The 23,997-nt window shown below is 37.8% G+C and overlaps 1 protein-coding gene across 1 annotated transcript in view; it reads right to left on the minus strand.

Moving 5' to 3' along the window:
• Window positions 1-7,193: 7,193 nt before the first annotated feature.
• Window positions 7,194-23,997, minus strand: part of LOC306853240 (transcription factor COE1-A-like) — a 130,333-nt gene continuing 113,529 nt past the window's right edge. The window contains exons 12-17 of the mRNA XM_079390498.1: window positions 17,544-17,609; window positions 15,995-16,172; window positions 14,601-14,780; window positions 12,582-12,776; window positions 11,037-11,108; window positions 7,194-8,846 (exon numbers count right to left, since the gene is read on the minus strand). Of these exons, the coding sequence (XP_079246624.1) occupies window positions 11,038-11,108; window positions 12,582-12,776; window positions 14,601-14,780; window positions 15,995-16,172; window positions 17,544-17,609 (690 nt within the window). The 3' untranslated portion in view covers window positions 7,194-8,846; window position 11,037. The remainder of the gene's footprint in view (window positions 8,847-11,036; window positions 11,109-12,581; window positions 12,777-14,600; window positions 14,781-15,994; window positions 16,173-17,543; window positions 17,610-23,997) is intronic.

The following is a 23,997-nucleotide window of genomic DNA, read 5'->3' on the forward strand; positions in this document are numbered from 1 at the left end:
GTTGACACAATGATCTGGTTGATAACAGCAGTTTAGGGGAAGAAAATCAGTACATTTTGGTCTGTTCTTCTAACAAATCTATCATATGACTTTAGAAGACTTTGGCTGTATTATATAAGTCACAAATCTTGTTCTCATTGTGCTTTTGTGTTCTTCTTAATGCTAGATGGCTTCAGTACCCATTTGTAATTATGTAAAAAAGCACAACCAGTTGATTCTTTTAAAACAAGTTGGTGAGTACATGAATATACACAGATTACATCACAAATACTTGCAACAAACATCCTGAAATAGGCTATGCAACCACGTAATGCAGACTTCAAACTGCTGAAAATGGACCCTGATGTGCAGATTATGAAGTAAATCTTGATTTATGCTTTTGCCCTTTTCTCTGAGTGCACGTTAATAGCAGTAAATCTGCAGTCATGCCTAGAGGGATCTGTCTGCAGTGCAAAAATCTGGGAGGATTTTGCAAAATGAGTCTGTATCAGAATTGGCTATTACAGACAAACATACAAAGATTAGCTAAACAAAAAGAACATTTTACAACCTCTTGTAGTCACTGTTAAATTAGCACCTAATAAAGAAAGACAGCCTTATACGGGAATGGCAACACGATTATGTAAACAGCATACTGTCATTGTCAATGGCCAGCAGCAGCAGCATACTGTTAACAAACCAGCAGACCTATTTGAGTGCTTAATATGGTTCTGTTCACACACAGTTTGATTACAATAGTGACAACAGAATTCCATAACCAAATTCAAAATTTTTCGGTAGGCTAATAAACTGTAAAAGGAACTGTAGCTACTGAACAACTGCAATGTCATGTCATACAGTGCAATATAGTTTGCGTTTTTGCATTTAAAAACGGAATGGAATGGAACTGAGACTCTAGAGAGGAGTTTTTAAAAACTGCAGTGGTTTAAACTTGACTGGCCAGATGCTGAAACCGTAGTCAGATGAGAAATGCTTTCAAAGGGCCAGAACACGATAAAAACGTGAGACAAATGAAATTGGAACGTTTTTTAAAGTCCTTTTAACTTGAGCACTGCTTTTCTAGAATGCAATGTCACGTGCGAAACGCGGTAAATAACTGTTAAAAGAAGTTAAAAACGCGCCATTTGCACTGGTTTTGTTAACTTACCCTGATATAGCCTATTCTTTGCATCATCTGATGGTTTTAAAGTCTTCCACCAGTGCTGCTCCTGTCCCTAACCGCTGTTGGTTCATTTAAATTAACGCGTCGCCTCAGCCCTGACAAGGCTTTCCATTGTTACCAACGTGACACGTTGCCTTCTTTGATTTACTTTATTGTCACTATCGTCACCGCCATGGTGAGAAAAGCGGAGTGACTTCGATAAGCTGATGTGTGAATGGGAAAGTTTGAGAGTCACCTGTCATTAAATATTATGACATAATATTACAACGTTAATATAAAATAAAATATAAAATTAATCAAATGTTATATAAAGATTGACAGTATCCAAACGCTTACTTAGTGAGCCTGAAACAATTGAAAAAGAAACTTCGTATTGAAACAAAAGTGAACAATGAATCCTTTCCCATCTGTCTTTATTTTACAACCACAATAATCCCAATGCATCCAATTCAATTCTTCCTCCTAGAGGGAATTGTCACTCCTCATTTGGGGCCAAATGTTTTGACATTACATCTCCTTTATGATCTCTTGAAGACCTGATGAGTAGAACAGTGGAGTCGTGTAAAGGAGATTTGGGTTTGCATTCGCTGCATTACTGTGGCCGTTTTCTGTGTGAAGTATCTGTGCCTGAAGAGGCCCCTGGGCTGAAACACAGTCCCAACCCCCTCTGCCCTGATTCCCTACATCCTACTATCCCCATGGCTCGGTCTGCAGTGTTTTTGTGTTGTGTGATGACAGGCCTGCGTCCCCCGGGAGGACCACCCCCCAACCTGTACCCCCACGCTCCGGTACCAGGCAGCATTTCCTTCTCTCTTTTGGCGCCTTCCCGCATCGGTTCGAACATCCCTCTCTGATCTCCGGTATCTCTCTCGTCTCTCTGTGGTCTATGAGGACCCTCTCACTCGCTCGCTCTCCGTTTCTCTCTGTATCATGTCCTCTTCTTCTCTCTTGTGGCTTTTTATTCATTCAGAATTTTTTCCCTCTTTTCAATTCGTTGTCTTTATCTCGCTCTTTCCTTGTTTTATCCTTTTCTTCGTTCTCCCCAAGCTCCCCAGTGGGACCCCTGTTTTCCCTCTCAAAGATGCCTTTCAGCTCTCCTTTCCTCCTCTGTCCCTGCTCATGGGAAGAGCTGGAGACAATCTGCGTTATATATTAATTTATTTATTTGGTTCGGGCTGAGATAGTTCCTGCATGTATTAGTCTTTATCTTAAGGTATAATCTGAAAGGATTTTGAGCAGGTATCTGTGCAGTAAAGAACATTCCCTGCATGACTAATAATTGAATGATATGCAATAATGTTGTATGGATTACATCAGGACCTGCTGGCTGGAATATCTGGAAAGCATGCATGTTTTCAATATTTCTGACGTAACAAATTATTGATATTAATATTATATAACATTAATATTATGTAGTGTTTTGTGTCATATATAATTAAACATAATTACTTACATTAAAACAAACAAAATTAAAATATAGTTGATAATATACTGTCAGAAAAGCAGAAATACTCAGTCTAAATTTTCCCAATTTATTTAAATTGCACCTTGTGGAAATCATTATTTTTTCCCCCATGGATAGATGGACAGATTATTAAATAAAATAAAATAAAAATAAATAAAATAAAAATAAATTAAAATGAGCATAATGCCCTTGCCTGGCAGTGGATTTTTTTTTTTTTTATATAAACTTATGAGGACTTTTAGTATCTAGTACATCTCAATTGTTTCTCCTAGACAGCAATGTGTTTTAAATTGATCTTCTTTCAAGACCAAATTATCTGAGCTTTGGTATCCCCGTTAATTTTATTACCTATACTCTAGGCCCACAATTTTTTTCATTTGTGACTGTTTTTATTTCTTCCAATGAATATTTTTAAGAAACAAGATGCTACTTAAATGACACAACTGCGAACTGAATGAGCAACTTCTGAGAAATATACATTTTCCTCTGTGTGCTTAGTCCTCTGATGCTTTATAAGTGCCTTATAAAAATAATCAGCTCACTCATTAATGCTGGAAGAGGCTGATTTGCTTTATAGAGTTTCTGTCAGCGAATGTCAACAATGACAAGTGAAGAGAGATGCGCACACACCTCTGTTCAAATTGTCATCTATCACTCATTCCTGTACATTAGCTCCCAGACAGTCTTCCCCTGGGATCTGTGACAAAGAGAGAGTGGGAAGAGTGACAGAAAGAGAGAAAAAGACACAGTAAGAGAGAGAAGGAGAGATAAGTAATCCTTCACTTGTGATGTTTAATGTTCAAAGCGGGCTTTGTTTGCTAAGTGCCTCACTGCAGGGTGTGGACTGAAGGTTTGGGGGGTGAGGGGGGCGGCCGTGTCTCTCAATAATCCATTAGCTAATAGCTGTACAAAGCTCTGCCATCTTACCTCCATACAGAAGCCACCTGCGCAAAAATACTGACATAAAACTGACAATTACTGACTCCAAAACACTCAGACATTATTTTATTTTATTTATTTTTTTACTGCCAAGTATGGTGACCCATACTCGGAATTTGTGCTCTGCATTTAACCCATCCAACGTGCACACACACAGCAGTGAACACACACACACCGTGAACACACACCCGGAGCAGTGGGCAGCCATTTATGCTGCGGCGCCCGGGGAGCAGTTGGGGGTTCGGTGCCTTGCTCAAGGGCACCTCAGTTGTGGTATTGAGGGTGGAGAGAGCGCTGGACATTCACTCCCCCCACCGCCCGAGACTCAAACCTGCAACCTTTGGATTATGAGTCCGACTCTCTAACCATTAGGCCACTAACCATTGGGGCAAGAGGAACTTCCCCATTAGAACTAGGTGGCACTATAAAGAATTCAAAGATCAGACTTGACTCAGAATCAACTTGTGGCATGTCTGACCAATGAATAGGGAAAGAGAGAGAGAGAATAATAAAAAATATATATATAATGTAAAATATATTCAAATACTTATTTTTAAATTATAATTGTATTTATCTGTATTACTGTTTTTACTTTATTTTTGATCAAATAAATGCATCCTTGGTGAGCATAAGCAGCTTTCTTTCTTTCTTTTTTTTCAAAGGAGTAAAAAAATATAGTATTTATTCAGAACTTTTGACAATGTATTCAGGTAATTTAAATGCCTTTACATTAATCACATTTTACATTACAAACAGGATTGCCAGGTTTTCACAACAAAACCTGCCCAATTGCTACACAAATCTAGCCTAAAACTAGCCCAATCACCTTCCGAGGAGGGTCCCCAGGTAAAAATCGTGTTCTGGGGGGTAAAATACACATTTTTTTGGCAGGGTTCCACTGGTTAAATTTACATTTTAGGGGGCGAAATATCATGTTATTGAGGTCGCTTAAACCAGCGGACATGAAAAACAACCCTTGGCAACAGTTGAAGTAGCCCAATTCCGTGGGAAAACCGTGGACTTGCAAACACTGATTACAAAACATTTTTTTTAAATTGTGCATTGTGGACCATCATAACCTTATAAAAATGGTCCCACTTTATATTAGGTGGCCTTAAGTACTATTTACTTGCATAAAAATTAAGTACAATGTACTTATTGGGTTTATTTTCTAATGCAAAACACTTGCTGCTATTGAGGTGGGATACGTGTAAGGTTATGGATGGGTTTGGTCGTATGAGTAGGTTTAAGGGTGGGTTAAGGTGAAAGGGATTGTTCAGCAGAATAATTATGTAAGTAAATAAATTAATTACAGATGTAATTACATGCAAGTATTTTTTTAAATAGAAGTACAATGTAAAAGCATGTACGTATACAATAAGTGCATTGTATCAAATGTTAATTTAAATGTAAGTGCATAGTACTTAAGGCCACCTAATATAAAGTGGGACCAGAAAATCTAACAATTTCAACTCCTTTGTGGTCTTCTCTGGCCTTTTCATCAAACAGACAGCCACCAATTCTGGCTTTAAAACAACAGCAATTCCTGCAGAAACCATGTGCCAGATTTAGATTTAATGGCTCAAGATATTAACGATTCAAACTTGCATTTCACTAATGTTTCAGGGTCATTTGAAGCTCTCTTTTAAGCTGAGGTGGGGTTTGCCCTCGTGCAATCGGGTTAGCAGAATCTTGCCAGTGACTTTTACAAGCTAATCAGATCAAGAGCATCTTAAATTAAATATGCAAACTAAAAAAAAGAGAGATTAATTTTTGCTGATGACCGTAAATGCAAATGATGAGTCAATTAAATGCAACGCACAGTTCAATTAATAAGTTGAGGAGCCCATCATTATCATGTTTGCGAAAGTCTGAGCCCACATTCATTATGCTATCAGGTATATAATAATTTAATGAATGGGGCTAATTAAAATGTGCTACTTTAAGGGGAATTGGCGGGTTGGGGTAGAAGGAAAGTGGGCTGGGCCCAAGGAGAGATCATTCCCCGGAGATAACGAACAATCAGACATCTGTTGGCAATAAGATGGCACAAAAATAACATGCTGGGTTACTTTTGTAACATCTATTTTCCTAACATGCCCCCAAACACCTGCTTCTGGAAGAAAGGCTCAAGGAAGACAAAAGACACTCCGGGAAAAAAAAAATCACAGACAAGAAATAACTTTAATTTAATATTGTGAACTTTGAAAAGTTATTTTACAGCTTTCATCAAAAATGATAACAATCTATACAGTAGTTTTTGTCTTGAGTTTTCCTATCAATAGAACGGTTCAGTGTGTATCCAGTCAAAAAAAAAAATAATTAAACAAACACAAGAATAGGAGGCAGGAAAAAAGGAGACCAGCTTTTTGGTTCGAGTCTTGTGTCCTATCAAATGCTTGTCATTTTATAAGGTGTCCATTTTATTCATTGCGATGGAGTCGCTAACAAAGCCACATATGGAAAAGAAAAACATCATGAATGGTCTATCATCAGTCATTTCTGATAAAAAGTCCTCAAACATCAGCATATTAAAAGTCATTTTTCTGTTAGATGGCAGATCGCAGACACACATTACAGAAGACAGCACTTAAACCATTCATGAAAGAGCCCTGAAGACCGATCATCGAGGGCTGATTCGGCTGACAGTAGAATTAGACTCGAGTCACAGCGTTACAGACTGGGAGTCAGAACCTCAGCTCCGGGGGCAAGGCATTGTGCTCTGATATCGAGTCACTTTGCTCAGGGTGAGAAATTCATCAACAGTACCTTACAAAGTGCTATGGCACAACCCAAAACATGCAGGTTCACATGCACCTCCAGCTAAAGAGAACGTCCCCTCAGAGCGAACGGTGACACTGTAGAATATGGCTTTGCGCTTCTCCCCCTTTCGTGAACGCAGCAGACATAAACGAATGAAAAAAGGCAGCCTTTTGCTTTAAATTAATGAGAAAGTGCAACCCATGGCACTAGAAACACATAAAATATAAATTATTTATAATCCTTCAAGTTCCCTCTCATTATCCTTCATAATACAAACAACAGAAAATGGACAAATAATTCATTTAATCCTTCTCGCTTTAGGTAAAACAGACCAATTTGTGCTTTTTTTCTGGAAAGAAATCCCTTAAGGAACTCTGTGGCTACTGTTACTGGTAGTGGTGGTTGTAAAGTCTGTACAAGTGATTGTACGTTTATGGGTTTGCATTTTTAAGGCATCTATACTGCTGGTACTGATATACGTGTGAGAGAGAGAAAATGGAATAGACAGATCTATAAGCAGGCATAAATAATCAGATAAATAAAAGAGGAAAGAAAAGACGAAAAAGAACGTAGATTTAAACTTCATCAGAAACGTCCTTCTAGGCTTGACACGCAAAATAAAACCATCACTCTCAGAGAAGAGCCCATGCATATTATTACAATAGTACAGGTTCTGTAAGCCTCAAAGAAAAGATATAGATTTATATATTCATCATATATTTATATATATATATATATATATATTTAAAATCTACATAACTAAATGCTGTGAGATGCTACTTTTTGCCATACATTAAAAAATTCCAAAAGGAAAACAATTGCTTTTTAACTTACAAATTATACAAAAATAGACAATGGCTTTTTACGAATAAAACTTAGTTTAAAAAAATGGAAGCTTGACATGATACAAAACATGGATCTAAATTCAAACAAAAACATTAACAATAAAGACAACGCCGGTGATGAAAGCGAACAGATGGACAAACAATCACAAAAAAACCTTCCACAATCAAAGTGAATTTGGGGAGAAAAGCAATATACAAAATCTGGATATACATACATTATTTATATGGATATTTTACAGAGACTCCCCTCTTTTTGTCCAGAATCCATGATTTGTGTTTGCTGAAGTTGGTGAGATTTTGTGTAACTTATGCAATGAACTGATCGTCAGTGTTATTATGAGCTGCCTTAAGCCATTCTGAGATAAATACAAATAAAACAAAGACTTTGGCAACAGAAAGTATATGTACAAAAATAGACGACTACCAAAATGAGCCAATCAAACTGCTGTATGTTGGGTGTTTGACACATTTGGAAAGCATTCTCCATACAGTGCTGTCTAAACATGAAAATACTTGGTTAATTCAAGTCATGTCCCCCAAAACAAGCCAAAGAAACACAAAAAAAGGAAAAACGGGTTGCTTTAACAGTCGGCTCTGAAATAGTATTATTCTTATACTTCATTTAACCTATATCCTTCACTAGCAAACACAGCAAACCAAACACATTAAAATGTATATATCACAGTTTAATTTTTTTCATAGACAAAGCAAAAACAAAAAGGAAAAAGAAATCAGCACATTCTTTGAGCACACGCAAAATTCTAAAGTTTTTTTTTTATTTAAATGGCATGGCAACTGAGGTCTTTTTCCTTCAGTCCATCTGTTTACTGCATATCTCTGCTCTATTTAGCAGCAAATATTTTCAAGAACATAAATACTGATTTGTTGTGGAAAGTGGGTCACTTTTTCTTCTCTTTGAGGATGGATCTGGACATTGAAAAATTACAGCATGACAGCATTTAATAACTCTTAAATAACTTTCCTACATCATAGCCATTCAAACCGGCTGGTACCCAGATGCTTTGTATGACTCTATACTTAAAACAAAAAAGCAATAGGGATGTGAGTATGGCGCTACAATTTCATTTTATATGAAAACAAACAACATTATGGCAAACTATTTGTTGGCTTCTCTCTGGGACAAAAACCCCTCCCCTCTTCTTTGCTGTGTTCAAACAGTTGGCCGTTGTTCTCATTTGGATTTTGCACTAATGTGTCTGTTTATATAAAAAAATGGTCAGTATTGACAGAGATCTGTGCTGTTGCCTGCCGCTGCTCTCAGAAACATTACGAATGCACCCGCTCCTAAAGTGTCATGTTTGTGTGATACAGTCTGTAAAAAAGGCATGTGATCTTTAAATTCATCAAAAAAGCCCACAAACAAAATGTTCCATCTCTCCTTTCTTCATGGGCAAAACACGGGGGGTAAAGTCCTTCGGTAGAGCAGTCCAGAACTTAGCTTAAAAACAAAAGCAAACAAACACTTTCTTCCCATAAAATGAGATTCCTTTGTCAAAAGGCCTGAGTTTTAAAAAGTTCAGTTTTCATGTCTCCTCCACCAGAAATTGCCTTCAGCTCAGAGCGTAGATTCTCTAGTGAGAGCTGAAATCAAATGTGCCTCTTCAGCAGCCCAGGAGCCCCTACATTGGAGGAACAATCATCCCTGGGATCACTATAGTCGTGAGAAGAGAGAAAGAGAGTGAGAGAGATGGAGAGTGAGACATGGGATTGTTTGGTTTCATCTGGCATGCAACAAAACCAAAAGAAAAGCATCTGGAAAGCATGTCGTACTCAAATGATATGAACAAAAAAATTTTTTTGTGTGTCACAGTGAACCTTGCACAAAGCGAGAAATAAATATTGTATTGCTTTGTGCTGACTTCCCATTATACGTCTGAAAATTACAATACAGTTCAGTGTTGTTAATTTTAGTTTCATTATTTATTTATTTACGGATTTTTGGAATGTATTTATATTTCAAGTCAGTAATTTTAGGACTTCAAATGATCAAAATCCTTTCCATTAGTGGTCAAAAATGTCTAATTTGTTTTTGAGTGTGTGTTTTTAAATAGTTTTAGTTTTAATTAATGAATTTAACCCTGATGCACTTTCTTAAGTGTTGAAGTGAATCTATGCATAGGAATGTCAGGGTTAACTAAAGACAACACATCCAAACAACAGGGTAAAATATGGCTTCAATCAACTGAAGGAGGGATGGAGAGACTAAACGAAAGCAGTAGTATATCCCATAATTCTCTGTGCTTTCGATCACACCGAAGCTGTACATTAATCAGAAGGATGTACAATTCCCTGCAAGTGGGAGAGGATAATCTTTATTCTGTATGATCCACCTAAGGTTGCAGGTCGTCCGTGTTTAATTGGAGTCATTGTCAGGATAAATAGTGACTTGCTTTACAGGCTGTATATCAGTCTCCCCATCAGGGAGCCATTATATGAACAATTCATCAATCCAATTAGTGATAACACTATAGGACGGCTTTGCAACGCATTAGCTAATGCTTCTCTCCCATGAGGACAAAGCTCCATGGGTTCGGAGGAGACGGTCAGGATATTCTTACAGTCGGAGGGATTTTGCATTTCCATGAAGAGTGTAGAGGACAAACTCAGTGTATGCATGTAGTTGGAGCTATTTTTACTCTTAAAAATAACTTCCATTGGTGCAATCCAGTATAATCCAGTCATATTAAATAATATATTTGACTTGAATAAAAACAGGTCATTTAAAGCAGTTTGTATTTGACTGTGTAGCGCTTCGCCTGTGTTTCGATGAGCGTTTACTTCATGTGCCTATGGGGACCCATGCACGTTTATGTGGACATCATTTTTACGAGACAAATTACAAACAAACAGCTATGCTAATAAAAAGTGCATGCAGTGTATACATAGTCTGACCCAAATGAACTAGCTTGCCAACACTTAAACAAAAATAGCTTGAGCTTAGATAAATAATTTTTGCTCTCAAACATTAAACAATGTCCAGTCAAACATTAGTATCACTTCTATTCATTATTGGCCAAGAGGAAGGAAGTCCCATGAGCATTGAGCTGGGTTTCTCTCTCCATCGCTCCCCACTGTCAGCAGGCCACATCACCGCACCAGATTTTTCATGTAACATATTGGCTTCCTATTGATTTCCTCTCGCTGGTCCCTCATCTCTAATTCCTGGGTTATTTCCTGAGTGTCTCTGCCTCATTTGGAATGAAGAAAAAAAATGAGTGGTGACCGACAATCGGTGATTGGGTCAGAGTGCTGAGTGAATATCAACATACGGAGAGAAAGCACTCCACTCTCGCAGATAAGAGATGTCTGGCTCAAACACTCAAATACTTTAACATTGTCTCACTGTGGATGTCTAGATATTTCAGATCAACACCCTGGGCCAAATGCTGCAGAGGAAGCTGATTATGGCTTTGTTTCAGATATCAGTGAACATATGTCTTTATAGATGTCACACAGCTTTAATGTAGCCTGCTACTATTTGGCTGAATCTAAAAAAAAAAAAAAACGAAGAAATTTTTACCTTAACTGAAACTAAAAGAAATAATAATAATATTAATAATATAATGTGGATGAAAAATAAAACCTATTTTTAGGACCATTACCATTTTGTTTACATTGTGTCATTTACATGAGCATATTTTCTTCTTCTATAATATTATTTAATATAAAACACATATGGCATGCTCTTCGAGATGCGCAGCAGGCCCCCAGTGACCGAGCAGAAGTGAGGAGAATGAAGGAGGATGAAGGGAGAGGATGCTCTGACGGTCATGCTGATGGATGGCTTAATGGATAGAAAGAGAGGATGATGAAGAAAGAATGTGAGACAGGTGTAACATACTTCAGGAGAAGGCCAGTCCCTGCAGGGAGCTGGCGGTGGAGTACTTGCTAGAGTCCACAAAAGATTGATCTACTGGAAGCAGAGTGAGAAAGCAGGGGAAGGGGAAGGAAGATGATGGAGACAGAGAGAAAGATAGTTATTTTTAAGTACAAAAAGAGGAATTGGGTCATAGAAGCAAATATAAAAACAGATTACTACAAGTTAGGACAAACTGACAGCTGTCTAGGTGTTAGAAGGCTCCAGATCAGACACTTCAGCTCAGTTTCAAAACAATTGAGTTGCATCACTGCTATATGCCTACATAGACAGATGCCTTTCAACAGGAAGGGAACCGCATAAGTGACTATTTGGAAAGCTTTGCATAGGCACAGGTTCCTTGCGTCACATAAACAGTGCTCTGCATTGACAACAAAGTCAGCAAAAACTAGGTTTCTTCGAAGGCAGCATAATTAGCTTATTGTCATTTTGGAAGCAGCTAACTTGGTTTTATAACAGAGTGCTTAGAAACAACACCGCACAGCAAAATCCATATAAAAAGAGTATGTATATATATATATACATATACATACATATATATATATATATATATTAGTGCTGTTAATCACATCCAAAAGTTTTTATTTGCATAATATATGTGTTTGCACTGTGTATATATATTATATATTATGTATATATAAATACACACACATGCGTGTATATACATATGTTATATATGTTCAGAAAATATTTATTTATAATATAAATTATATGAATATAAATATAGACATGTAAATACATGTAACTATTTTCAAAATATATACTCTATGTGTGTGTATTTATATATACATAATAAATATACACATATATTATGCAAACAAAAATCGTATATTTTTGACAGCACTAATATATATATATATATATATTAGTGCTGTCAAAAATATACGGTTTTTGTTTTTGTTTTTGTTTGTGTATATATATATATATATATATATATATATATATACACACACACACACACACACACACACACACACACACACACATACACACACACACACACACACACATTATTGTTTAAAAGTTTGAGGTCAGTAAGATTTCTATTTTAAGAAGTTAGTACTTTTTTTTCAAAAAGGACACATTATTGATCAAAAGTGACAGTACAGACTTTTACTATTTTAAATAAACGCTGTTCATTTGATTTTTCTATTCTTTAACCTGAAAAAAAGGATCACTGTTTTCATCAAAATATTAAGCAACACAATGTTTCAACATTAATAATGATAATAATTGTATCTTGATCAGCAAATCAGTGTATTAGAGTGATTTCTGAAGCATCATATGACCCTAGAGTAATGATGCTGAAAATTCAGCTTTGCCATCACAGGAATACATTTTAAAAATATATTAAAATCGAAAGGTAGTTCACAATATTACAGTTTTACTGCAGCCTTGGTGAGACTTCTTAAAAACAGCTTCTGGACCCCAACATTTTTTAAGTGGTGTGTGTGTGTTGTGAATATATACATATACAGGTCAAGCTTTATATTCTGCTGTTCCACTCACCTTGGAGGCCGTTTCCATTGGCACTGGTGCAGGTGGGGGGCGGCGAGGCCTGGGGCCGCACGACGGGAGCAAAAGCGCTTTTCTGTTTGACTGCAGAAACCATGTTGGCCGGAGAGAAAGAGAAGATGCCTGAGGAACTGCTGCAGTTGGAGGGAAGACTGGTGGAGGAGGTCATGGTGGGACTGGAAGGAACAACTGAGGGAGGGGAATGAACGAGAGAGGGGAAAGGGTTTAGGGCGGATCACAGCATACCTTATAGACCTATACCTCTGATAGTATAGGCAAATACTGTTATAATCCAGCCTTGTGACAATTCTATTAGAATTTTAGAATATAATTATATAATATTCTTTGACTGGTCCACAGATGCACAGTCTGCTCCTCTCAGAACAACATTAGCGCAGGTCCCTCCCCTGTCCCATCTCTACCGCCTCTCCCTTTGTCTATTAATACCCTAAGAGCATTTTCCACCTCAACGATTTTACAATTACTCCTGTCGTATTTCAGCTGCTCTCTTATATCCTGCTCTACCTTTATTGTTGTTATTATTCTGCACTTAAATTTTATGGCACTTTCCCAAGTAAATTCTCCTGATAGTGTCATAATCCATTTATGAAGGCCTAACTAATCAATTAATGAAAATTGGAGCCCACAAAGCCTGCTCTCTCGCATTGATTGAAAGTGTCAGCGTGAAGTCAGTGAGCCTGTTAAAATACTTGTTAACATCACGGAATCAAAGTACCGAAGTTGAATTGCTTCTCCTGCAATTAGTTTATTGATTTAATTAAGACGCTTTAATTTAGAAGCCGTGCGAGAAGATTGGTGTTATACGAATGGCTAAGCATTATAGACAGCGTCTGATCATGACTGAAGAAAAGAGTGGCTGGGATTTGATTTCTGCTCTTAAAGACACACACACAATAATAGCTATGACTGCTGATCTAACTTATGTCTCTAGCCAAGGGGCACCTAATTTTTTTTTAAGAGGCTCCAGTGGCAGGACTGGCTTACTTGGTGGTCTAGGCGAAATATGATACAAGTGTAAGATGCATTAATGTTTCTACAGTTTATGTTTAGAATGCAATTACATGCACTACAGTTGAAATGTTTGGGGTCGGTAAAAATAAGTCTCTTATGCTTACCAATGCTGCAATTTTTTGAACAAAAATTCAGTAATATTGTGAAATATTGTCACAATTTAATATAATTGTTTCTATTTTGATATAATTTAAAATGTAACTTATTCCTGTGATGAATTTTCAGCAACCATTACTCCAATCTTCAGTGTCACATGATCCTTCAGAAATCATTCTATCGCCCCCCACCTGCACCAGTGCCAATGGAAATGGCCTCCAAGTGAGTGGAACAGCAGAGTATAAAGACCTGTATAAGTCTTATATGTATAGACCTGTATATATATATATATATATATATATATATATATTCACACACACATCCCTTCAAAAATGTTGGGGTCGGTAAGCTGTTTTTAAGAAGTTTCACCAAGGCTGCATTTATTTGATCAAAAATACAGTAAAACCGTAATATTGTGAAATACCTTTCTATTTTATTATATTTTAAAATGTAATTTATTCCTGTGATGACCAATCCGAATTTTCAGCAGCCATTACTCCAGTCTTCAGTGTCACATCATCCTTCAGAAGTCATTCCAATATGCTGATTTGTTGCTCAAGAAACATTTCCTTTAATTATCAACATTGAAAACAGTTGTTCAGGATTATTTGATGAATTGGAAGTTCAAAAGAACAGCATTTATTTTAAATATAAACATCTGTAACAATCTAAAAATCTTTACTGTCACTTTTGATCAGTTTAATGTCCTGAATGTGTTATAATGCTGCATAATAATTTCTTTAAAAAAAAAAACTGACCCCAAATTTTTGAATGGTAATATACACACACAAACATTTTTCATTCACTTCTGTGAATGCTCATATCTATGTACAACTGATTCAAACATGTAAAAGAGAGAGGAAAACAGACAGGATCAGTACTCACTGGCATAAGGAGAGTTGGCAGCAGAGCCATTGAGGAAGTTGGGCGACCCTCCCAGCGTGGTCATGCCTGTGTTGCCGTATCCATTCATACTGGTAGAGACGGTACTGTAGCTACTCTGTTGGGGTGTCGTGCTGGGTACGTAACCGTGAGGGGATACACTGCTCGTGTTTCGACTGAAACCTAAAACACACACATATAGTGAGGAAAAGAATCAGAATCAGAATCAGAATCAGAATCAGAAAGAGCTTTATTGCCAAGTGTGTTTGCACACACAAGGAATTTGTCTTGGTGTTATGAGCTTCCAGTACAGAAAGTACAAACATAGTGCAGACAACATATAATTAAGTTGATAAAGAACACTAATGAAGAGAATATACAATAATTAAGAATAACAATAGTAATAAAAATAAAAATAAAAATATACAGAAAAGAGACATGACCATAGACAGAACTGTGAATGTGCATGTGTCCTATGTACAGATGAAGGTTTGATGAGTTATTTAGGAAAGAAAGACAGAATATATTTAGAAACACACAGAATCAGCGCCTGGTTATCATCGACTTTCATAGTATGGAAAAGAACACCGTGAGCATTCTACTAAACTTCTTTTTTGTTACATGGTAGGAATAAAGTCATATACATCTGGAATGTCATGAGGATAAATTAATGATGACAGAAATCTAATTTTTGGGAGAACTATTCCTTAAAAAAAGATCTGTGTGTCAGTAGCATACGGAGGCAGATAGGACAGGAGGAGGATATGGACTATAAATATACATCAGGACATTAAACGCTGACATGGGTGAAAGCAGCAGGAAGTTCTCGCTCCAGGAGTCCCCGCTGTCTGGTACAAAGGCAGCGCTCATCTCTGCTCTGCTTACTATTCATTCTCCCTTTCATCAGACGACTGATACATTACTGCTGACTTAACACAAATCATTCACTGTCACAGAGGCCAAGGAATGCTGAGGTAAAGGAGCCTGGAGGTTCAGGGAGCATTGCTGAATGCTTGTATCTGTCTGCATGCTGTCTATCTCGCTAGTTTTCACCCGCTTGCCTAGGGTTTGAAGGACGCAGTAGACTACTGAATACCGTGATCTGGCACACTTTACTGAGACAGTATAGAATCGCTCTTTCATAAAACTGAGTCAAATGGAAAGACTGACAATGATTTATTAAAAACTTTGGAGCAATATTTTAGTGCATTTAGCACCTGGTTAAACTGGATTGAGAGTGGTTAGAGAATAAGTTGCAGGTGCACTAGAGTACCATATGCACAAGTGAATTCAGCCCTTAATATCTCTTTTTGCACACACACACAAACACAAACTCTCATAGTCAATCACTTTTTTGTGAATGGTCAAAATCTAAGATTGATGGCGTCTCTGCTCACCCTGATTGGCTCCTTGTGCGGACTCAGAGATATTGACAGCGAGCTGGCTGTGGAATGAGTTGACTCCCATCATGCCAGCGTGGACTGAGCTGTTGGCCAGACCTGGCAGCTGGTTGTGTCCACGTGGGACGTTGTAGAGCGCTTCCGCAATATCCGCTGCTCTTTTCAGAATGATCTCCTGTCAGGATCAACACAGAAATGGACCAACGATTAAAAGGATATTATTAAGCCAACTGCCTTAAAAAAAATCAGTCTCCTTCAAATAATCATTCAGTATAAATAATAATGGTTTGATTAAATACATAACCATAACCCAATAAAAAAATTACAAAAAATTAAATGAAATAAAATAAAATTAAATAAAATTAAAAATAAACAATCAAAAAATAAAAGTGAAAATAGTACTTATAAATAGTAAAATATATATATATTAGACAACAATTTAAAAACCAAAAAATACCCACTGCAATTCTTTCTTAAAATTATTATATCTAAGCACGGGCAACTTATGAGCTGCCAGATAAAATACACCTTGGTCAAATAAGATCATATGAATCAGTGAATAAGAGAGTCAATATTTTTTTAATACAGAGAGAACAAAATCTAGAAGTAAAATCATTGAAGATGTGTTTATCTGATAGTCAGCCCAGCTAGAGAAAAACATTCGTTTTGGGGGCTGGGGAAGGGGGGATGCACATTTTGATAGAAAATGAATGTCTAATAATTTACCCTCATAAAGACGACAGGACCGTGTGGAGGTTGGGGGATAGGGGTTCCTGAGAGAGAGCTCTTTGAGTGGGTTGATGACTGGAGTCATGCTCCATCCACTGCCCAGCCTAAATAATTCAGCATCACTGCACTCATGCTCAGCTCTCAATCGATGAGCATGTGCCCTCACTCGCAGTTCATAACTGATCTAACATTGAAGATGCCCTTGTGGTCCTTCAAACCAATGAGAGAGAGCTCTGGAGGAATTACATTGGGGGATTTATGTTGAGGGAATATGTTAGGGAATATTAGAGAACAACTCAGTGGTCTTAAAGCTCTAAAATGGCCTTAACTGAGAACAAATTCTTAACTGTGCTGCTCAATTAAACCATTTAAATGTGGAACGTGGCATTATTTACACCGATCCTATAACACAATGTGCCTCTTTTACTAATTATACAGTTTGCACTCTCTTATGCACATGCACTCTTGCTTGAGAGAATGCGTAGCAAGATCTTACTTTCATAAGTCATTTTTTATTTTATTTTGCCTTACATGTATATATAATTCATACTTTGTAGAGTTTTTCAATGTCTAATAATATTAAATATTTTTAAAAACTGTCTTAACAAATTACTTGTTTCTAAGATAATTTTGGAATGTGATTTTTTAAAATAATAAAATGTTATAGTAAATTTAGAATACACTTTAGACCCAATTTTTTTTATTGTGATTTCTACATCAAAACACACCTAAACAGATTTTATGCACAAATACATGTATACTGAGTCAGGCCCTGTTTGTCTCAGTGTTTTTGGTTTGAAGTTTCATTGTGTTCAACCTGATTATTGTGTGGCATCCCATACAGAGCTTCCACCAGGTCTGCTGCCCTCTTCAGAATCACCTCCTATAAACAGAAAAGATGAAAGGTGGCACTTCAGCTTTCCATTTTTGATTGTGTCCAAAATTGTCAATTTTGATGTTAAATGCACAAAACAAAATCTTCATCACTAGATCAATTTACTTGACAATTGATAATATAACTGATAAAATGGCAGAAAAAAAGAAAAAAAAATATTTAAACAAATATAAACAAGTCTTAATATCACATGCCATTATTTTATGAAATTAAGCATTTTAAGAATGTTTAGAAAGCAACATTATTATTTTTCTAATAATTTTTTATCACATTATTTTAATTTTTTAAGCCAATACATTGCATTCAGTTTTTCTAGTCTATTTGGTTACTTGACACTCGACAGGCACAAACAAACTCACAGTACAATTTCTAGGATCAGTCCCTTTGGAATAATATCAGGTTAAGTGCTTTGCTAAAGGGCAAAATGCTAACGTAGCTCTTCAGTTCATAGATCGCCCCTGACAGGGTTTGAACATGCGACCTTTGAATTGCTAGCCGATATCCTTGACCACAACTCTCCTACCATTTTTAGAGGGGTTACGTCTTAGAAAACACCTTAACAGCTCCATACTTCATCTAGCTCTTCCTACCAACAATACTGCCACAGTTTCCATGTATAATACATGAATACAAACACATTTAAAGCAAATACATGCATGTTAGTACATGCAAACGACCGCTCCGCAGGAGGCAAGAGCTACAGAAACGCTATTTTCCTTCCAGGTAATCGACTTTCACTTCCATAAACGAAAACCTATTTATTACCATCCTTTTCACACATAAAAAATTTATTTACAGTGTTCTTTACACTGTGTATTCATTTCCTTTCTTCCAAGCCCTCTTCTCCTCTTCATTTTTTTTTAAACCCTGAAGCTCCAGTGGAACCCTTTTTAAAAGTTAATGTGCCGGTGCTGAGGAAATAAGCTCGCAGTGCGACAACTAGAAAATTGTTCTCACCCTCGGCGTGTAACCCTCGCTGCGAACAAGCCCCCGAGCATGTGTGCCTGCCTGCCAGCCGACATATTGCCTTTCAATCAGCCCCCTCCGCCTTCCCCCAGCGGCCCCAGATGCAACACACAGACACGAACATGACGAGGGGGTCAGCAAAGCAATAAAGATTTTTAGTGCACTGTCCAAGGTGCTAAATTCACTCAATAATGGGAGCGCTGGCACTGCGTTAACCCCTCGTTAGGGGTGCTTCGCGGGGGAGGCGCCCGTCTCTGTTCGCCTGGGCTTGGGCTGGGTGATTGAGAGAAGCGCGGGAGCCTGGGGAGGCCTAAAGTGGTGCTTTAGTATGGATGTGTGACTCCGACGGGCTCTCTTCTCCTTTACCCTCTTCTTGGCAGGATGGTGGAAGAACATAAGGGATGGGAAGCATTAGTCCATGGCTTGGTCCCCTGCTGCACCAGTACTGTGTCATTTATCCAGTACACCCCTCCTCTACTTCTCTCCCTTTCGCACTCGCTCGCCTTTGTTAGAAGGTCTCGTCCTTACCTATCGATCTTCCGTCATTATGATATTGGGGGGTGGGGGAGAGATCTGTTGAGAGGGCAAATCCAATAAGGAAGGGGCCAAAAGTTTGTCCAGATAAACAAATAAATGCTATTAGCACGGGCCGTGTGTGGTGGCCCTGTGTCTGGAAGCAGAACCCATTTCCTGGGCGAGTAGCAGGGCTTCCAGTAAGGGCCGAGCAGGGAGCCAGGAGCGGTAAACAGGAAAGAAACCTGATCTCGGATCTGCTCGTCTGTATAGCTGCCTATCAGTCAGAGCCATCACAACCCGAGCTCAATCCTCCCCCCTTCTCCGCTCCTTCAGTACTGCCGTGAGCTACGAGGACCCGATCTCTGCTTCGACCCATTCAGAGTGTCTTTAGCACCCTGACAGGTGTTTTCCAGCCTTGTTTTCCATCAGCATGAAAGCTGAGACGTATATATACATTCATAGTAATACATACGCACGTAAAAATGCGAATGTGTGCAAGCAAACAACCCCAGGCGTAGTGTTTCGAATAATATAATATCAACTAGCCCACAGCACAGTACCGTTAGGGCCAGCCTCCACATTAATGTGCGCCGGACATTGAATCTGTTCCTGTGTGTAAATTATGGTGGCTGGTAATATGATATACATTCATTAGGAAGGGGACTGCTGAAAAAATGAAATAAGGCCCGGGTCACATCTGGAATGTTAAGGCAATGGCGTCTGCACATTTACAAGGAAGCCAGGCCTGTAAAAACATGACAAATTTATTCCTGTGCTTGTTCATTTGCAATTTTATCATCTCCTAATGTTCTATTAGAGCAGTAATACCAGCGGGGTCACCGGCGTCACTCATGTGGAACGGAGCGCAGTGATGATGTCATACTTCCTGCTCTACTTCCCTGACCTCATGGACTGCTGGTCTTGTGGAGGCTCTGGTTTTATTAGCTTAACTGAGGTCTCTCACACTCGCTGCTGTGCAGTCACAAAATACATATATTTTATATGTTGTTCAGTCCACAGCATCTCAGGGAACAAAGGCTGTCAAATTATTAAAAATTGTAATTAAATGAATTACATGGTATGCAAATTTAGGGGAAACGCCCCTAAAGGAGATTATTTAAAGACATTGCATTGTACAATGTACTTTTATCTTATTTACATATTATTGAATATATAGTATAAAAATACCTTGTCAAGATAGTTAAATTTCGAAACAATCCTTGAATTACGCTTGTGGTAGGAAAACTAACCACATTTTTCATTTTGGTAATTAAATATTTATAAATATAACATATTAATACAGATTGTGAATATTGTTAACCATGCACTGAAAGTTAATTTGACAGCCTTATTACAAGTATTCAAAAAGGAATTACTAGCATATAAAACCCAATTCAAGTGGGATGTACATATAATCTGTGCAAGGTAACCACACAAACTCATATGCCTCTATCTGTTTTCAATAACTGTAAATGCTTGACTCAAACTGTGACCACACTGGTGTGTAATGTCATGCTGTTTATACCCACCAAGGCTGCAATCCATTTTGATGAATGAGGGCTATCATATAGTGGGCCTTTCATTATCCTGACAATAATCTAATCTTCAATTTCAAACACAACATTTATCGCTGGTGTAAGAGATAAAATACTCCAATGGTGAGTCAATACAACTGTGACGGTTCCCAGAACAATGTGTCAGGTTTTAATCTGATAGAAAAGTGCCTTTACCGTAGTAATTGTAAATATATGACAGCCCTATGACAGAGTTAGTAACTGGCAGCATGAGAGTGCAGTGGTTCATCAAAAATATGGTTTGCGGAGTTATAATGCATGACAGTTAATGATTTAGTTAGTAACAATAGCAAGTTTTTAAGGTACATATGTGTTAATTACCTTTGCGTGAGGTAAACTGTGATTTATGCAAGAGTGCATTGAGTAAATTTGGCCATCGTATTGTGTAGATGTGGTGAACCATGTGTGAATTAGAGCAGAATGTCCGTTACATGAGTTTGAGCACAGCTGATGCACACTTCTTTGACTTCCGCAGATTTGAGTTTGCTCGCTCTGTTGAATGTATTGCTTAACATGGAGGCTTATCCACTGAGCTTATCTAACGCAAAATCTAATATCCTTAGTCTCCCTCCAATCTCTCCCTTCTCCCCCCATATCTTCCTTCCATCAATATCTGCCCATCATAAAAATCAGTCACTGTGCTCTTTAACTAATGTGGCTTCATTGCATAATTCATATTCTCTCCGGACCTCAAAGGTTACTCTCTGAAAGTCAATAATAACCTGTCTGTCCACATCTGCACAGTACGACAGCGGAGTGCAGCCACCAAAAATTTGCTCAATTGCTTATATAACAAATACTATTTTTAAAGAAACGTTTTGCTACAGTTGCTTTGAGATTTGCTATGCTGGTCTCAATAAACTTGTGCAGGTTAAGTTTAATTAGATCCATATTCAGATATTTTATTAGTAGTCTTATGGATTTCCCAGCAATGTATAAAGAGCACGCTGCAGTGTTACCCAGAAGCAGGAAATTTTTCCTGGAAGCACAGATTGAATTCTGGACCCTGTGGAGGCAGCCAATGGGGATCAGGTGGATGTGAAGTGACAGGGAAAATTTGGGAAACAACGCTGACAGAAGAGATGGAGAGAGACCAAACAAGGCCGCAGCCTAGATGTGCTGAATATGGGCCAGGTGCATTGTGGGATGCAGTTTCCACTATTTAATTATAAGTTCCTCCATCAAATGATTCCCTGTATAAATATATTAAATCTAATCTAAAAAAACAAAAGAAAATATTTGTAATATATTATATTAATCAGTTTGTATAAACTTCCATTTAAAATATGAAATAATATGTTATAAATTTACACACTTATATACAATATAATGCAATGCGACACTCTATTTTAAACATTATTTAGGCAGTCAAGGGTCTCTTGCTCCATTAAAGGGGTCAGTGTGAGCCTGAAACCATTATTTCGCTATCACTAGTACCACACATGCAAAAATTCTGTTGTTATAAAATACTTCAGTTGTGATAATTCGTTTTTCTTTAAAATATCACAGAAAAAACATCTTGTTGAACTATTGCTGTGTAATAAATTTGCTGGGCTGGATAACATTGTAGCACACTTGTTCAAGGACTGAGAGAAACAAGTTAACCTGCCGTGTTCCACACTTGGCCCTCACCTGTGATTGAGTCCAGCAGTTTAGAGAAGTGCCGTCAACAAACTGTTATTGCCTCAATAAAGGGCAAAATCAATAGTGCTGAAATGAGTGGCTGGGCGCAGTAGCCGACGTTGTTAATAACTCGCTGAGAGTGTTCGAACGAGAAGAGGAAGGACAGAAATAGGGAGGGGAAGACAGAGAGGGAGAGATGCGTACAGCCTCAAGTTCTCAAGGAAATCAGGGTAAAATCCATTTGCTAACACCAGCCTTGTCTCGACAAGCTGGACATGTATAGGTACACAGAGAAATTATTTCTCATTTACCCTTCCCATGTTCACTAACTCTACACCCTCTTTCCATGTGCAGCCTTGGCTGCCTCTTCCCCCTTGTGGTGACTCAATTATTGTTGGGCGAGCAGTAATAAAGTGAGGGCTGTGGTGCCTTCGATCGGCTGACCTGTGAGAAGGCAGCACCGGACAGCTGACTTCACCATGATGGATCACCCTGCTCTCTCTCTCTCTCTCTCTCCCTTACCTCTGTTCCTTTTGTTCTCTGTCTCTCTCTCTATGCCAACCTGTCAAGGCCCAGGACTAAAGGTGTACATGTTTGTATGTTGTTGAAGGTATTGGGCTATTGTTTTCCATGTGATCTGCATTTCTTCCCTCATAAACTACAGTAAGCATAACTCTAAATTTGAAATACTTTTGAAGCAAATAAAATCCAATGAAGAATGCATTATAAACACACATACATACACAAATCATACACAGTATTTTTTATGTCTTTCAGTAAAAATAGGTTAACTCTCAAGAAGCAAAATTACTTATGACATTACGGTTTGTATTTAGACAAATATAACAAAATTTAGTAAGGGTTTAAAGGGAAAAAAATGCAAATAGGGTAAACATTAAAATTATACTGCTTTATTTTTTTTTTCTTTTAAAGTTGGCTATTTTTCTTATACGATTGGATTTTTGTTTTCTTTTTCTAAGCATAAACCTCAATTAATTTGGTTAGATTTCTCTGAAAACAAGACTTAATATGTCATTTCTTTTTTTAAGTGGGGTTGTTGAAAAAGTGGGCATGTACTTCGGTATCCTAATATAACCAAATAAGCATCTAACTGCTTCCTCAGGGACTTCCCCTGTACCTGACCCTGAAGCTGTCTCACCGAGTAGTTTTGCCTACCTGTTTTATTTAGCACCTCTAATAGAGTGAGGCTGCTCACTTGAGGGCCATCCCACACTATTCATTAAAAGGTAAAGAATCGGTTAAAAATAAGGGGCGGCCGTTAAGCAGGCTCTCTGGGGAGTGTGGCCACGAGTGTATTCAGATCTACCTCCCTTATGCTGAAAACAGTGGGAAAGATGTGACAAGTGACCCTGACCATGACCCACCTAATGCATTCAGCTTCATCATCAGCCCAGGAAAATGAGTCCAAATCAAGCCAAGGTTAAGACCACAGAGAGCATATGTGAGCAACATGCTGCCCCAGTTTCAATGAAAATTACCAGACTTTTACAATATGGCAGACAGAGAAAAGTATTCATCATGGGGCGAATTTAACTTTTCCTATTCTGCAGAGAAGCTGACAAGCAAATGACAAAAACAGGTTTCCCGAATATTTTGACCAATTGATTCCTATGACATGTTGATTTTTAACAATAATTTCATGGAGATTACACTAAAAAAAAAAAAAAATTCTAAGC

This window comes from Barbus barbus, assembly GCF_936440315.1.
Source record: "Barbus barbus genome assembly, chromosome: 33".
Taxonomy (NCBI): Eukaryota; Metazoa; Chordata; class Actinopteri; order Cypriniformes; family Cyprinidae; genus Barbus; species Barbus barbus.